Raw genomic sequence first — 18,860 nt, 5'->3', positions numbered from 1 at the left:
TATATCTTAAAAGTTCTCATCAAAAGCAAAAATTTATAACTGTGTGCAATAATGAATGCTAACTACACTTATGATGGTGATCATCTTGTACTATATACATATATTGAATCATTATGTTGTACACTTCAAACTAATATAATGTTGGCTTCACAGGAGAATTTTATCAAATAAAAAACCCTGATATAATGTTATATGTCAATTTTGTATCGATAAAAAATGTTTAAAAGTAGAACAGCCCAAATGTTTACCAACTGATGAATGAATAAATAAAATATATGCATTGTGAATTACTTTTTAGCAATAAATGTAACAAAATATTGATACATGATACAACATGACAAATCCTAAGCAAAGAAGCCAAGCATGAGACAACATATTGTACCATTCCATTTATATGATGTGCATAGAAAAAGCAAATCTATAGAGACAGAAAAATTAATGTTTGCCTGGGGCCAAAGTTGCGAACAAAGAGTGACAATAAAAGAGGTCTTCGTTGGGTAATGGAAATATGCTAAACCTAAATAGTGCTAATAGTCAAATACCTCTACACATTTGCAAAAGTTATTGAATTATAGAGTTACAATGGGTAAATTTTATAATACATTAATTATGCCATAATAAAACTTGTTTTTAAAATGAGTTCTGAAGACTTTCTCTATAATGTTTTGTTACATTTTATGTTCATACTTTGTGTGTGTGATCTTTTAAGGTTCGTTCCATGAAGAGACAATGGAATCTTATGTTTCTCAGTCTTGTTGGAAAGTGGAAATTTGGTGGAATAAAAGCCCTGCTTACATTTGTGAATGCCCAAAAGGATTTTTTCATCAAAACTGTGAAACCAATGTCAATGAGTCTTCATTGATACCATGTCAGAATGATGCTGACTGCATTCATCTTTCAAATGTAAGTCTGAATCTTTTTTTTTAAACTATTTATTAATTCATGAGAGACAGAGAGAGAGAAGCAGAGACATAGGCAGAGGGAGAAAGAAGCTCCCTGTAGGGAACCCCAGGCGGGATTCAATCCAGAAACTCTGAGATCATGCCCCGAGCCAAAGGCAGATGCTCAATCGTTGAGCCACTCATGCATCCCTGTAAGTCAGAATCTAATAAAATAGCAATTTGTGTGTGTGTCTATATATACAATTTATATACATATTTACCATTACCATATGTATATTTACCATTACCAAACTATCTGAAAACTACAAATATAATTAAAGTTTTTATTAATATATTATAATTTTCAAAATTAGAAAAAGCAGAAAAAATACTTCATGTGTTGATTTTCATGTTTTCCTATTTTAAATAAAAACCCCACTTTACAATCTTCAGTTTCATTTTTTGTGCTTCCACTAAAATGTAATTTTATAATGTAATTTTTATAATGTAAATTTACAATGTAATTTTATAAGCATTTCATTTTTAATTATTTTTGGTTATTTTGTTTATTTGATATTTTTATATTTTAACATTTCAACTTAACATTTAAATAAATAAGACTAGGAAATAATGTAATAAATTCCACAAATCACTATCTTTTTATTTTAGTATGATTAATATTTAAATTTGTATTATGAATTCATATTAATATCTTAAAGGCTTCCTAACTCAGATGTCTGGTGGTTGATACAGGCTGTTAACTGGGCTCTTGACTAAAGCTATCAATCCAGAACCTTAAATATAACTTCTTAATAAGGCCTTGGCTTCCTCACAGCATCGTGGCTAAAATCCAAGGACAAGCATCCCAAGATAATTAGACAGACATTATATGGCCTTTTAAACAGAGCCTTGAAAATCAGAGAGCATCACTTTCTCCATAGTCATAGCTTGCTTACCTTCAAGTGGGAAGTAAGCATAGTTTCTAATTCTCAATTATAGGAGTGTTGAATTCAGGTGATAGGAAAAGTGTGTGAGATGGGAGACATTGTTGTGACATTTTGGAAAATAGAATCTTTCACATTGTTGCACAGAGAACTTCTACATGCTTATGAAAATAGCTTCCATCCCTCTCCAGGTAAGAGTCATTTTATGATCTTTGAAATATCCAAAAACTTTTGTAAAAAATACTTTCTGATTTTTCTTAGGGTACTATGTACATCTGTTCAGCAATATTTACAGGCAAGCTTTGTAAGAGACAACTTCAAACACCACGTGAGTCATTTCCTCACAAGAAAAATACCACATGTATGAAATATGAGAATGATTATCATTGCAGGTATAATTAATTACTTTCCTATTTTTTAAACAAAAATACATGAGTTGTAAAGGCTTGTGGACAAAAATAAACAAATGTTCTGTTTTAAGCTTAAATTTTATTTAATGGCATCTAATACTCTATTTCAAGTTGAAGCAGAAACATTTTAACGTTTTTTTAATCATTTTAAAAACTAAGAAATTCTCAGGCATAATTTGGACAGTTTAAAACACATTTTGTTTCATCATGGAGATTTGTAGGATAACTGAATAGTATTTAAAGGTCTATAAAGAAGAGATAAATGTAAGTATGTCTACTATACACAATGTTATTATTACATTTTCAAAGTATAGAATAAACCATCTCTTCCTTCAATTTGCAGACCTTGGCAGATAGTTAGGGTCTCTAGGCAGAATTTTAGGGAATATTGCTTTATTTAAATAAGGGTTTGCTAAAAATTACTCATTGGTAAATGACAGAAGTGACCCAGTTATCTGGGCTTATAATTTAAGTCCATTTCAAATAGCTTTATAGATAGTTTCTCACACCATTAGGAAGTACAATTTGTACTCTTCACACTTGCTTGACTTTTATCTGGCTGCTTAAAGTAAGTTCTGTTGGTCATTACTGGAGGGCAGTAAACAGCCTCAAAATTTTAGAATACTCATAAATGCAGAAAATTATTAGCTATGGTACAGAAAAACCTTGAACATCCGGAAAAGAAACAGAATATGCATACACATCACAGATGTACAAAGGAGAGTATTTTCATCAATTTTAAAAGGAATTGCCAAGTTTAAAAAGATACGAAGCTTTTAAAATGTGACATTTTCCAAGAACCATATGATCCTCTCAATAGATGCAGAGAAAGCATCTGACAAAATACAGCATCCATTCCTGATCAAAACTCTTCAGAGTGTAGGGATAGAGGGAACATTCCTCAATATCTTAAAAGCCATCTACGAAAAGCCCACAGCAAATATCATTCTCAGTGGGGAAGCACTGGGAGCCTTTCCCCTAAGATCAGGAACAAGACAGGGATGTCCACTCTCACCACTGCTATTCAACATAGGACTGGAAGTCCTAGCCTCAGCAAGCAGACAACAAAAAGAAATAAAAGGCATTCAAATTGGCAAAGAAGAGGTCAAACTCTCCCTCTTCACCGATGACATGATATCCTGCATAGAAAACCCAAAAGCCTCCACCCCAAGATTGCTTGAACTCATACAGAAATTTGGCAGTGTGGCAGGATACAAAATCAATGCCCAAAAGTCAGCGGCATTTCTATACACTAACAATGAGACTGAAGAAAGAGAAATTAAGGAGTCAATCCCATTTACAATTGCACCCAAAAGCATAAGATACCTAGGAATAAACCTAACCAAAGAGGTAAAGGATCTATACCCTAAAAACTACAGAACACTTCTGAAAGAAATTGAGGAAGACACAAAGAGATGGAAAAATATTCCATGCTCATGGATTGGCAGAATTAATACTGTGAAAATGTCAATGTTACCCAGGGCAATTTACACGTTTAGTGCAATCCCTATCAAAATACCATGGACTTTCTTCAGAGAGTTGGAAGAAATTATTTTAAGATTTGTGTGGAATCAGAAAAGACCCCGAATAGCCAGGGGAATATTAAAAAAGAAAACCAGAGCTGGGGGCATCACTATGCCAGATTTCAGGTTGTACTACAAAGCTGTGGTCATTGAGACAGTGTGGTACTGGCACAAAAATAGACACATAGATCAATGGAACAGAATAGAGAACCCAGAAGTGGACCCTGAAATGTATGGTCATCTAATATTCGATAAAGGAGGAAAGACTATCCATTGGAAGAAAGACAGTCTCTTCAATAAATGGTGCTGAGAAAATTGGACATCCACATACAGAAAAATGAAACTGGACCACTCTCTTTCACCATACAGAAAGATAAACTCAAAATGGATGAAAGATCTAAATGTGAGACAAGATTCCATCAAAATCCTAGAGGAGAACACAGGCAACACACTTTTTGAACTTGGCCACAGTAACTTCTTGCAAGATACATCCACGAAGGCGAAAGAAACAAAAGCAAAAATGAACTATTGGGACTTCATCAAGATAAGAAGCTTTTGCACAGCAAAGGATACAGTCAACAAAACTAAAAGACAACCTACAGAATGGGAGAAGATATTTGCAAATGACGTATCAGATAAAGGGCTAGTTTCCAAGATCTATAAAGAACTTCTTAAACTCAACACCAAAGAAACAAACAATCCAATCATGAAATGGGCAAAAGACATGAACAGAAATCTCACAGAGGAAGACATAGACATGGCCACTTGCACATGAGAAAATGCTCCGCATTACTTGCCATCAGGGAAATACAAATCAAAACCACAATGAGATACCACCCCACACCAGTGAGAATGGGGAAAATTAACAAGGCAGGAAACAACAAATGTTGGAGAGGATGCGGAGAAAGGAGAACCCTCTTGCACTGTTGGTGGGAATGTGAACTGGTGCAGCCACTCTGGAAAACTGTGTGGAGGTTCCTCAAAGAGTTAAAAATAGACCTGCCCTATGACCCAGCAATTGCACTGCTGGGGATTTACCCCAAAGATTCAGATGCAATGAAACACCGGGACACCTGCACCCCGATGTTTATAGCAGCAATGTCCACAATAGCCAAACTGTGGAAGGAGCCTCGGTGTCCATCGAAAGATGAATGGATAAAGAAGATGTGGTTTGTGTATACAATGGAATATTACTCAGCCATTAGAAAGGACAAATATCCACCATTTGATTCGACGTGGATGGTACTGGAGGGTATTATGCTGAGTGAAATAAGTCAATCGGAGAAGGATAAACATTATATGTTCTCATTCATTTGGGGAATATAAAAAAAATGGTGAAAGGGAATTAAGGGGAAAGGAGAAAAAATGAGTGGAAAATATCAGAAAGGGAGACAGAACATGAGAGACTCCTAACCCTGGGAAACGAACTAGGGGTGGTGGAAGGGGAGGTGGGTGGGAGGTGGAGGTGACTGGGTGATGGGCACTGAGAGGGGTACTTGATAGGATGAGCACTGGGTATTATTCTATGTGTTGACAAATTTAACAGCAATAAAAAATAAATTTATAAAAAATGTGATGTTTTCAAAAGAAAATGAAGAGAAGCTTCTTCATTATATCAAAATCTTGTTAAGGCTAATAAGTCCAGGCAAATTTATGTATGCATTCAATCTTATATAAATTTATCACAAATTCAATTGTTTTCTTTTTTAAAAATACTGAATTTTTATTTTCTAATTCTGAGACATAGTGCAAATATATTTGTCAATATACATAGAAAAATGATCAACAATTAAAATATGGTTAGAATTAAGTAAATGAGTATACATCACATATATATTTATTTTACTTTTTATTAGGTATGATTATTTTATTGGCCTTTACTTTTAGCATCATTCTGATGTTCTAGAAGGCTTGTTTTATTTTATTTTTTTTAATTTTTTATTTATTTATGATAGTCACAGAGAGAGAGAGAGGCAGAGACACAGGCAGAGGGAGAAGCAGGCTCCATGCACCAGGAGCCTGACGTGGGATTCGATCCCGGGTCTCCAGGATCGCGCCCTGGGGCAAAGGCAGGCGCCAAACCGCTGCGCCACCCAGGGATCCCAAAGGCTTGTTTTAAATTTTATCCTCAACAGAAAACTAGATAGACAGAGGCATTATTGCCAGCTCTCAGTTGACTGTTCTAACTAATAGATTTAATTTTAAAATGATGGAGTTCCATCTAGAATGCTTTGTTAAGCATGTGCTAGATAGGATAGATGTTGTAAAAATTCCAGTTAGATTTCTCTAGGATGGATGAAGTATGTCATATCAGTAAGCTAGTGTAACAAATTTGAAGTAAACTTACTCATGAAATTAATTTGGCAAACATTGTGCTCATCTCCAACCTACTTAATTAAAAACATGGCCCCCTCCTTTGTCTAAATTAGACTGCTGATTAATAGAAGGTAAAATATAAGGAAAGTGAAAGGAGAGTAAACACTGCCTCAACAAGGCAGAAATAACAAAGTCTAACTTGAATGATGAGTGAAAACCTGAGCCTCAGAAATCAATGAGTACCATACAGATGTGGAACACAAGAACAGAATTTCTAGCACCCAGATTCTCACCTCTAAATTCACTGACCGTCAGAATCACTTCTAACTTTTACTCTAATGAAGTGATAGAGATATAATCTATATAAATTAATAAAGCATGAAGTTGAAAAAATGACCAAAAAGTTAGTCTTGTAGTTTCTTTTTCTTGTCTCAAAGGAGATTAAGGGAATGACTGAAAGTAAAAAGAGAAATGGAAGCCCTTCAACTTAAATTCCTTTAAAATATGAACAAGTTATCTATGCTCTGCCATCTTAGGAAGTATGTTTTTTCTAAATAAATTATTCTCACACTTTGGCTGCAATGGACTTTAGCTGTTTTAGAATCTCCTGAAGGGCTGTTTAAAACACAAATAGCTATTTCCCGACCCTAGAGTTTCTAACTCAATAAATCTGGGGTAGAGATTACAAATGTGCATTTATAACAAAGTCTCAAGTGATGCTGAAGCTGCTGATCTGGAGACCATACTTTAAGAATTACTGGTTAAGATGAGCTGAATTCAAATAGCATCAATGCAGAAAATCCTCTTACACCTCTTTTCCTCCTACATCCGTACAGTTCAACCCAAGCTTTTGCTCTTATATTCTGAATTTGGGAGAAAAGAAACATGCAGTTGGGAAAAAGTAAAATGAAGTAAGAGAATACAATACCGATGATGGTATCAGTTTCTCTATTTAAATATATGGACTAGATCTAAATTCCTATGATTAGATGAGATAGGAAATGAAATAAAATTACTTCCTTGAGAAAGAGAGTAAACCACTAGCTTTGAGAATTTATTTGGTACCTAAATGACCACAGCAACACAGTGTCAAAGAGGAGTTAATTTTTAACTGTGTCTATAAATTGGCATTTCCTTTAACACCTAGACTATTGAAATTTTTTGGTGTCAAGGAACTTGTCATAAAAAGTGTTATTTTTAAGGGCAATAAGTTATATTAGTGAAGCATCATAAATGGCATTGCTGGGAGCAAGTAGAGTGCAAGTAGAATTTGGTGGAAAAAGGAAGGATAATTGATGTTTTTGTGTCAACAGACATGTAGAACCTAACTCTGGCAATTTTCTGAAATTACAGAGGAATTATTTGGCCACGGTGTTAATACTTCAGTTAATATTTAAATTGTTTTATTTATTTTGGGGGGCTAACATTTAAAAAATAAAGTATATTTCATGAGATATAGCAATGGCAGAAAATGAAAAATTATTTAGAAGAATGTTTGCAGAGTTTCTCTGAATACTTGCAATCAGCCATGGTTCTACCAGAAAACGTATGGTTCACTCAGAGTAATTTAGAAATACAGAATGAAAAAAAAAATAAAGAATTTGAGAAGGGCTAAGGGAAACCAACAATGTGTGATTAAACATCCTGAGTTTAGAAACAGTGGGGAACTGTTTCTCTTCTATACTGCTGAAAGAGGAAGCTAAGGATGCAATTAGGGGAACTGAGAGAGAAGTGTAGGTGTAGTATAGAACATTCTGACATGAACTCTGAACTTATGTAGATAAACACAGTTACTGCCAGCCTACAACCTGTCAGGAAGGGAATAGAGGAAATAAATCCTGACCTTATTCTCCTCTCACCTCTGACCTGTTGCTACTGCAGTACATTAGTAGAACCCAGGCAGAAGTCACAGGTCAGCATTCTGAAATACAATACAAGATGGACAAAGACGATAAAGTATTCTAGAGGAGACTGTCCAGGACTCTCAGCACTGTACAAGAGATTAAGATAATGAATTGCAAGTTAAAAGACATTACAAAGTATTATGCTTAAGGAAATAGAGAAGTATCTTTGGAGGGGTGAAGAAGGGACTAGATCTCAGAAATTAAGATAGGTTAGAGTTCTAGTTTTACCTGTTTGTGGGCTTCTGAGAAGCAGATCCTCCTCTAGGAGGCAGCAGTGACTCTTATTATAATTACTTGTGATACCATGAGAGGCTGTATGCAAGCGAGTTTCCTGGCTCTCAAATACACAAGGGCCCAGAAGCTGCTCTAGTGTATGTCCAGAAGAATGGTCTAACCCTTAGTCAGCACTGGCTAGACAAAAAGGTCATCCATAGTGAATATTATGGTATGGAAACCTTTACCCATTTCCAGCACCAGGACTTGACCCAGAAATGAGAGAATAGAAACCAGAGAATTTTCTCCCATTTTTCTCTATCATCATTGCTCTCTGTCTACAAGGGTTAAAGATGAGGGTTTTTTTTTTAACCCTTTTTTTGTTTGTTTAGCCACAGGAAATAAGTTCTTTAAAAGTAAGATTGACACTTTTTTTTTGCCCTTTGATAATTTAACCATTTGGCAGAAAGTTTGCACGTGGTTGACATTGAACCTCCTGCTGGAGATTTTAAAGAAATATAAAACAGACTCTGTAGTGACATCAAGAAACTTCCTTGAAGCATGTAGCTGAGTTACAGGAGGCCATCTTGCCACCAAGAGGAAACTTGGCAAGGAAACACAGCCAAAAACAAAACAAAACAAAACAAAACAAAACAAAACAAAACAAAAACAAATAAGTGTAAGACTGAGAGGATTAAAAAAATCCAGGATCTATGTAAGCCAAATTTCATCCAATCACATATTTTAAATAGTTAACTTTTGTACTATGTGTAGTTCTATTTTTCATAAAATAGCCTCAGTGTTGAATTAAACTAGAGTTAAATTTTGACCAGGCAACAATAATGGAGAGAAATGGGGAAAATGATTTGAGGGTATACACAAGAAGTTAGTTGGAAATGGACCATGTAATATAATTCAGGTTATTATTGAAGTGATGACATGATAGGGGATGAAGGACATTCAAGTGTTGGTAGGATCAGTGGATTGTGAAGAATGAACTGTTGGGGAGAAAAAAGGACTAGAAAGGGTAGGCTGGAAAAAGAAATGAGGCTGTGAGTGGAGTATGAAATACTTGAAATTAATATTAAGGAATTTAAAGTTATGGAAGTAATAGAATTATGCATGATGATAGTGTATGGAATACTACAGTGGAAGTAGGTTGTAAAGTCAGGATGAAGCCTGAGATCTTTGAGTTGAGACAGTATCTTCCTCCAAAAAGCTAGGATTTTAAATGGATCAACTCTGCGAATATTGAAATAAGTCCCAAAAATACTGGGACAATGTTACAAAAGATATAAAAAACCAGGTATTAAAAATTAAAGGAGGGGATCCCTGGGTGGCTCAGTGGTTTAGTGCCTGCCTTTGGCCCAGGGCGTGATCCTGGAGTCCTGGGATTGAGTCCCACGTCAGGCTCCTTGCATGGAGCCTGCTTCTCCCTCTCCCTCTGCCTCTGTCTCTGTCTCTCTCTCATGAATAAATAAATAAATAATATTTTTTAAAAAGAGTAAAAGTATATTTAAAAAATAAAAATTAAAAAAAATTAAAAAAATAAAAAATAAAGGATTAGAGGGAAAGCCCAGGAGGGTCAGCTTTGAAAATAACATGAAATATGGATAGCATGGCTTTATGGCATCATCCTCAAATAACAGATTTTTGAGAAGGATGGGACAGTTATCTTTTTGAAGACGCAATGAGGAAAAAGGACATGTACCTGACATCCAGCCCCTGAAATATGAGGGGTGAGGGAGAAAGAGTGGCCACCAATGAAAAGATTTGGGTCAAAATGAAAAATGTGTACAGAAATGACTGGGAGGAAAAATCCAAATGGTGAGGAGGCTCTGGGTTCTTGAGGTGTTTGCAATAAATGTTGATAAGGGGTTAACATTTATGGCCTCAAACATAGATCATGGCGGGCTGACTGAGTTTTGGCATTAATTTAAAGGTGTGAAGTCTTGTCAGAGCTGGCAGAGCTCAGAGGACAGCCCTTGTAAGCTCTTCAAAAGCAGCGCTAAAGTGAACGTTTCTGTGGACTCTTTTACGTTTATATAAGTGGAAATGTCCAAAGTACTACAGACCACAGCTCTACTGAGGCTTTCAAGGATCCCTGATGGAAGGATCATCATCCCATCTGACAGAGGTGTAGAGGTAGTGAGTGAACAGTGTTGTGACTGGACATACAGGATTCTGAGTCTTTCTCTATACACTAGTTTTGGAGAGCATTTGTAATATAAGACGACATAAAGGCTTTTGAGACTATCATGAACCACACTCCTAATATTGCCATCATATATACGCACACACACGTGTGAGTGTGCGCACACACACACAAGTATAAAAAAAATTTATTTATTCTAATATTTGCTGAATGCAATAACTCTAATATTTTTATATGTAAAGATAATCTGAACATTCAGAATGAAAGGAGGAAACCTTAATCAGAAAATAAATGTTAATAAAACCAGTTGGTATATTTCTCTTACAAATTTTTTTTCTAATCTGAAGCCAATTGTTTAATAAATATTTATTGAGAGTCATATTTATAAAAAACACCCTAACATAGATATTGGAAAAATATATATATACTATATCTTTAAAAAATCAGAAATTTTGTGATATGCATATTTTTCTTTTTTAAGTTTTATTTTCTCCACCCAAATTTAAGATATTTCATGGGATAATGATGCTCTATTTTACTCTCTCAGCTTATTATTATTAGTTTTTTTTTTTAGTTTCCCTCTTTTCTACTCACTGAGTTGCAATTACAGCCTGTGCACCCTGTTTAAGTGTCAATTCAACGTATTAACATACTTTTTTTTCTCATGTCAGTTGCAGCATTTTCATTAGTTTGCGTGATGTCTCACCATGTTAGCCATGGGTAGAATTAGGGTTTTCAGTTTGTGTCACAAGTAAACCTAATTAAGCATGCGATGTGACTTTGAAATAGAACATTGTATACACAGAAATGCATAGGTCAACATATTTCCTCTCAACATATAATAAAGTTATATTTTCACATTAATTCTGAAAGATGCATTTTAAAATAGCAATCACACATGTGAATCAGAATCTGTTAATTGATTGAGGGCTTCCATTTGGTCACTCAGTAATTGTCAACTAATATAAAACCTCAATTTCTTGGAGTTAATTATATCAAAAGCTAGCTGCACATTTTTCTTTGCTTGAAATCAATAGCCATATTTATACAGCTAACTTCCTCTTTTGAATAAATCATTCTGAATTTAGCATAGAAAAAAAGGTTTGTTAAAATTTATTGTTTTATCATTTAAGATACTGGTTATAAATTATATTACAATGGAAAATATCTAGGACATTGTTGACATTTCCTCATCAAGAGTAACTTCTGCTACTGTTAATATATTTTATGTTTTCAGAGAAGTTATAATTGACAGAAATCATCCTCAAATCTGATTCCCTAAGTGCTTCATTTTGAGAATATATGTTCATATAAGAATGACCTTCATCCCATTAGTCCTGGACTTATTAATTTCCCTGTAAATGATAAACAATAAAACATTATGATAGAAGTTAGTGCAGATCTCTGCATAAAGGTTGACCCAACATTGTGTGACCTCTGAAGTTTTCATAGCATACTTGATTGAATAAATCTTAGCCCCATAATGCTTTGCCCAATATCCAACATGTTTTAAGATTTTTATTATTTATTCATGAGAGAGGCAGAGAAATAGGCAGAGGGAGAAGTAGGATCCCTGAAAGGAGAAAAATGTGGGACTCAATCCCAGGACCCTGAGATCATGCCCTGAGCCAAAGGTAGACACTCAACTGCTAAGCCACCCAGGCATCCCACATCCAATACTTCTTAATATCTAATACTCTTTTGCTATGTCTTCTGGATCTCATTTTGTCAGCAGCAAATTCTCCAGTACCACCATCTCTTTTGTATACTTACTGAAACCTGAGGGCCTATAGTCCCCTTAGGTGGATACTGTTCCTTCTTCCACAACCTATGTACTGCTGGTAAGGAAATGTATAGAAAGCCTTGACCTTTTTATCATAACCAGACCATTTTTCTTCCTCCTCCTGAAAAACCTATCTATTTTTAGCATAAGATATCATCTATACCCTTCTCTAACTCTATGTACCTCCCTCCCAAGGCTCCTTTTCAAGTATCTTGTTTTTTGTCTCAGTTCCTGTCCATCCCCAACTAAAAGCTTTTGTCTGGCTTGCTGTCCTTTTCTCTACCACTGCTGTGATCTTACCTACTTTGATGTCCATCTTGTAAATCCACCCACCTTGGTTACTTAAATCCTTTGACAATTATTTTGCAATGAGTTTTCCTCTTCATCCTGACCATTTTCCCCATGGTTATATGTTATAATTTATCCTGATCTGTAATTACACACTCTACAACACCTTGATTTAAGTTTCTACTCTCTGATCATCAATTCATGTATTTCAAGTTGACTCAGTCATGTAGTGATTTGGACCAGGATAGGAGACGACATGATAAGACACTTATTATTTTTTTACACTTATTTTTAAGATGGAATCAATTGAATATCCCCTTATACTGGAGTGAGTTAAAATAGTTAAAAGGAAAAAGAGTAAATATAATAATAGCTCTATAGTTTTTGGCCTGAGCAATTAGAAAAAATAGAGTTACTATGTTTTATGTTTTACTTTAACTAGAGTTAAAGTAAGTTTGAGATGATTTGTTTCTTTCTAATCTCTTCCACGCAAGAGATTATATTTGTTTTTACATGTGTTACTACCCTGACACTACCTACCATTCAATGGGTTTCCATAACTTTAAATAAAATATAAATTATTTAAAATGTTTATAAGGTTAGCCATAAAACGCTTCTGCCTATCTCTCTACCATGTTCCCCTTCCTTACTCAATTCCTGCCACTTTTTTCTTTGAGAAGTTTCTGGAATACCTGAAGCATCTCCTACTTCAAGCCTCTGTATTTGTTAGTCTCCTTTATAAAGGACATTTTCCATTGTTGAGTTTTTGCTCAGACATCTCCTCAAAATTTATTTCCTGTCAATCTTGATAAGCATTCTGAAAATAGTTCTTCTCAATTATTATCTCCACTTTAACTTATAGTGTTATTATAAATTTTAATATTATAAATTATCAACTAGTATATCATGCTAATTTTTATTGGAAAATACAGCTCTTTTTGTCTAGTAACATTTTTTAAGGCTTAAAGAACTGTGATATATATGAATCATGTGTTTTGAGATTTGAACAATGACTCAGTCACTCAGTTTAAGCAAAAAAGATAAATTGATAAAATGAGTAGTGTATGAGTTAGACATCTGTCTATGCCCTAACAAGTCACAGTGAACAAGCATGTAGTGGTATTGCAAAACTTCTTTTGTAAGAATAAATACATCTACTTCAAAGAGTTTTTTCCAAGAAGTGGAATAGGTACATGACAGTGTTGAAATTGATACAAATAACTCTGCATCAGAATTTCCATCTATAGATTATGAAAACAAAGGGAAAAAAAGTGAACCACAATGCTTTTTTTGTGACAAAAATTACAACTCACTTATAATAGAATGGTACAGACCCAGGAAAAAAAATGTAGCAAAACTTTCTCCTGCTCTTCAAACAAGTGATAGGAGTATTTCAAGATAACAAAGTCAGAGAAAACAATTTGGAGTTACTTTATAACTCTCCTTAAAAAAAAAAAAAAACTCTCCTTCCATTTCCTAGAATAGTATAGAGTTGGAAAGAGCCATTTTTCAGCATCTAGAAAACTTTAAGCAAGAATATGCTCCCAATCCAAGTGACACTGTTGACATACTATCTTTGAAGCTAACTCTTTAAGAAAATCAAATAATATTTAATTTAATTTTCAGTTTTCATTTTTGTTGTTTCATGGAGTGTTTACTTCATTGTTTTAATACGTTTCTTTAATAATTTCCTACCAATTATTTATGAGAGCATTGCAAGTTTCATTTTTAATTTTATTAAGTTTATGTTTTCCTCGATATTTTGAAAAAATATTTTAAAAACTTGTATTTGGGATCCCTGGGTGGCGCAGCGGTTTGGCGCCTGCCTTTGGCCCGGGGCGCGATCCTGGAGACCCGGGATCGAATCCCACGTCTGGCTCCCGGTGCATGAAGCCTGCTTCTCCCTCTGCCTATGTCTCTGCTTCTCTCTCTCTCACTGTGTGCCTATCATAAATAAATAAAATTAAAAAATAAAAAAATAAAAACTTGTATTTAAAATATGCTAATTATTTAGGTTCATTGATTTTCATTTTATTTTGTCAATTCTCCATGCTTTAAAAATAAATGTAGCAAATGCCAGTATTTCCACATTACATGAAGTAGTTGTCAAAATGCTGCTGCTATTACCTTTTTACTCAATACTGTGTTCCCAAAAGAGCCTAACATTTCTCATTAAAACTGGTAGCATGAAAAAAAAAAAAAACTGGTAGCATGTATCCATAGGTCATTGAACAAAGTTTGGGATATTCTGTCCAAGAAATAAAGTAAAGCTAATTGTCTAATAAATATTGGCTTAATTGACAAAATACAACCCAATAAAGGAGAGACATTTCAGAGAATTATAGGAAATCATTTTGAGAAGAATAAGAAAAGAATATTAATCTGTATTTTATTTTCTCTTGGCTTTTCCACTGAAATATTTTATTTCCATTATCTGTCTTTTCTTTTTCTTACATGTATCTTATTCAGATCCTTTGTTCCTCTATATATTATTTCTCTTTACCACTAAAAATAACACCTTAAACATTTTCATCACAATTATTTACATCCCTCTTGCCCTCCATGTTACAAAAATATTTACTGTTCCTACTACCTTAATATTTATTAACAAACAATAATTTCATACAAAAATATGAGTATACATTGGATATTCCAGGAACATGGTATATCTTTCCTCTCTCTTCATACTTAAAACAGCTGAGTTCTTTGAATGATAGTTAGACACCTTGAGCAGCTAAAATGAATTCGGTCTTAGCTTCCCTATCTCAGCAAAAGCAATTTATACAGATTATCTTGCTTTGTGAGTTAGGAAGCATTTGTAAATAAGCAGAGGGACAACAGAACAATAACCAGAAAATAGCAGCTACTTCATCAGTATAAACACTTTGACTATTTAAGGGAGGTCAAAATCAAATCAACCTACTTAGTGTTCTTGTTTTCCTTTGCCATAGTCAACTAAGTTCCAAATTTAAGGACCAAAGGCTCTCAGTGGGAGTATGCTCAGTGATACCAGTGAAGAGAGAGGCCAGATCCATGACCCTAAGAAAAGGACTGATATCCTGACTGCTTGAACTTTCTTGGCCCATTTTTTCCTTCCATTCACTGAAGGATACCACATTTAGGACACTGAGTTAGCAAGGGAAAATACTGGATTCAAGAGAGGCCAGAGGAGAGAAACATGAGTTAAAATAAAATGATTACAACTTGAGGATATTAGAATCTCTGGAGGAGAGAAAGAAAGAATTAGATAACTGTAGCTAAAATAAGTGAAAAGAATCGAGTAGAGCACATAGATATACATACATACCAAGACTACAACTAAAAAACATACTATTCAATTAATAATGTATGTGGAAAATTGGAAAGAAAGTGGTAATCCAAATTATGGAAATTTAGAATGCTTTATGAAAGAAGTAGTTTAAAGTAGAGAAAAGAATAAATAAAGGGGAATCTGCTTTTATCTTCATGTACATACATGATCTTACCCTAAATTTATCCTGGTTTTATGAAATATTAATTGCCCATGAAACTGTCTCTGATGCAAATTTTAGGAAAACAGTAATCATCTGTGCTTACTATACCCTTTAACCTGCTTCACTTTTCTCTTGAAATATCCTATATCTAAGTCTTTATGTCCTGTCCTTTACCACCAAAAGATGACCCTCATGAGGGGGGAAAAACAAAAACAAAATCTTACTCACTGAATATGCACTGTGGCTAGAAAAATAACTATCTACAGTAGAAGCTCAAGGATTATTTATTGAAGAACTTAATGGATGAATTAGTTAATGAGTCATGATAAATAAAGTTGAGTAACTTGGAGAATAGATCAAGGAGACCTAACATGTGAATGATAGAAGCTATAGAAAGAGTAAAAAGAACATACAGAGGAGAAGCAATAATTAATCAAGTTACATAATATATTTCTCTGAGCTGGAGCAAAGGTTGAGTCTGAGTTAAAGACACTCTCTAGCCAAGCTAGATTGATGATAAAAACACATAGTGAAATATCTATCAAGCTTTAAGGCAGGAAAAAACAATTTACCTACAAAGGAAAAGTAATCAGCATGGCATCACATAGTTTATTATCAACACTAGTAGCTTCGGGATAGTGGTATAACATTTACAGCTTTAAAAAGCATCTATAGACTACCAAGAGAAAATATTGCCTCCCCCAAATCTTACACATGACTACTATATATTGAGAGGTGAGAGAAATATTTATATTTATGCAGACAATCAAAAAACCTATCATCCAGGTGATCTATCAGAGGAAGATTAACTGGAAAAATATTCTTTCTAAATATAAAATGGACTAGAATAGAAATTTTAAAAAGGGAATATGGATTAAAAATGAAGATTAAAATGTGAATATACACATTTGTGTACATATTCACATAGGTAAATCTAAATAGACAATGATGGAATATAAAATAGGTGCTAAAATAAGGCTCCTGAAGCAGATGGGACATCCAGTGGAGGAAATTGTATTTAAGGTCTAAAACTAAAAAAATTAAATTATGTGAGCAAGCCCCCAGGATTTGTTAGTGGAGAGGAAAGTAGACATCATGAGAAAGAAATATGGATTTCCACAGGGAAAATTAGGTATCCAGATTGGTGAAACAATTACTTTTGTTGCCCCCCCTCCCAAAAAAGTAAAGATTATGTGATTGGCTATACATCAAGGAAATAGGTTACCAGTAATGGAATGTAAATGTTTGGGAGAGCCTTCCTTTTTTTATTTTTTATTTTTTATTTTTTGGCGGGGGGATTGCTTTCTGCACTGTGAAGAGAAGTGTAATAAATAGCAGTTTAAACCAGAAGAAATAGGCAGCCCAGGTGGCTCAGCGGTTTAGCGCTGCCTTCAGCCCAGGGCCTGATCCTGGAGACCCAGGATCAAGACCCACAGGTTCCCTGCATGGAGCCTGCTTCTCCCTCTGCCTGTGTCTGTGCCTCTCTCTCTCTCTCTCTCTCTCTCTGTCTGTCTCTCATGAATAAATAAATAAAAATATTTTAAAAATAAACCAGAAAAAAGAAAAAATATAAAAATATATTAAATATGAGAATATGTTAAGAGTATGAAGAGAAGTACCAAATAATAATTGACACTTTAGATTCCTTCCTGTTAATAAATGTCGGCAAGATTTCAAGTCTTGTTCATTCTGCCTTCTGAATATCTCTTCTACTTTCTTATTCTCTATACTGTTGTAGTGTGCATCTCATTTCTCCTGTATTGCTCTATAGTCCTGTATTAGTCTCCAAACTAACAGTTTTCCACAAATTCAACTTCTATTCTCCTGCAAGACTATTTTCAACAGATCTAGGCATACTGCTACAAATTTCAATTTTTTACTTACTTTCATCATACTTCAGGATCAAATCCAGATGAAATCCAGATAATTTATATGTCATATTCACTGAGGCTGCTGCAGTGGAGGCATATAGCTGTCTGATATGGAGTTAAGCAAAACTGGAGTTAAATATGAATATGTTTTAAATGGCTTTAATTGCCTGATAAAGGCATTTAACTGCAGTCATGATGACTACTTGCACTCATGCATGTAAAGTAATATATGTTGAACTTGGAAATGTATGAGATGGAAAAAAGGAAGGGAGGAAGAGAGAGGCAAAAGAGGAAGGAAGGAAAAAGAAAAGAGAAAGGAAAACAGAAATATCTGTGAAACCCTCAAAGAATATTTCTCTCCAAAAAGGAGAATTTATCTCAAGGATGGAAATGAGTACCAGTGCCTGGTATTTTCCTGATTGTTCAGAGAGCTATATATAAACCAAAAGGACCAAAGTATACTTACCTGTGCTCTGAGAATCTTCTCAATGCATGGATCTCTAAAGAGGTAGAACGGTTTGATAGCTACTCTATGGGAAAAGTTTGAGTAAGAGAGGTTATAAGTGAAGTCAGCAAAGCCATGGACAGGGGAAGGCTGATGAGCAGGCTTTACTGACAGTGGTATCGGTAGGCCTGGTAGAAAGTTTGGCATGGTTAGGGCAGAATAGATGTGGAGGTATGAGCAGGAAAGTTGCCCCAGTGATCTGGGAAGAGTGGCAGCTGTTGCAGAAAAGCCAGTACAAAAGTTTAGTGTTGCAGTTCAGGCCCTGGAGAATTTGTTTGTGAAATGATCACAGTGCAAGAAGTAGAGGCTCGAGGAGCACCATGGATTCACACGATACCATATATACCAGCATATAAAAGACAATAGACGGAAAGAGCATTTTTTAAGGTAAGCAGATGGGAATTCACCTTGATTTCAGATCTGAAGGTTTCAGATCTGACACTTCCTTGTCTCTCTGAAGCAACTAAATCTCACTGTTTTTTACCTTTAGTGAATTATTTAAATTAATCATGGTCTTCAATATAATGACATATTACTATTGATTCAAACAAGGCCTCTTTCATCTTTTATGATTGGTTGATTATTTTCTTTCAT

At 34.6% G+C, this 18,860-nt stretch overlaps 1 protein-coding gene across 1 annotated transcript in view; it reads left to right on the top strand.

Annotated features, from left to right (window-relative positions):
• Nucleotides 1-18,860, top strand: part of LOC140595216 (protein eyes shut homolog) — a 162,078-nt gene that overhangs the window by 79,658 nt on the left and 63,560 nt on the right. Inside the window, exons 3-4 of the mRNA XM_072735017.1 lie at nucleotides 710-903; nucleotides 2,087-2,217. Coding sequence (XP_072591118.1) covers nucleotides 710-903; nucleotides 2,087-2,217 — 325 coding nt within the window. The remainder of the gene's footprint in view (nucleotides 1-709; nucleotides 904-2,086; nucleotides 2,218-18,860) is intronic.

This window comes from Vulpes vulpes, chromosome 1 (assembly GCF_048418805.1).
Source record: "Vulpes vulpes isolate BD-2025 chromosome 1, VulVul3, whole genome shotgun sequence".
NCBI lineage: Eukaryota > Metazoa > Chordata > Mammalia > Carnivora > Canidae > Vulpes > Vulpes vulpes.
The sequence above is the reverse complement of the archived record's forward strand: the minus strand, read 5'-3'. Positions and strand labels throughout refer to the sequence as shown.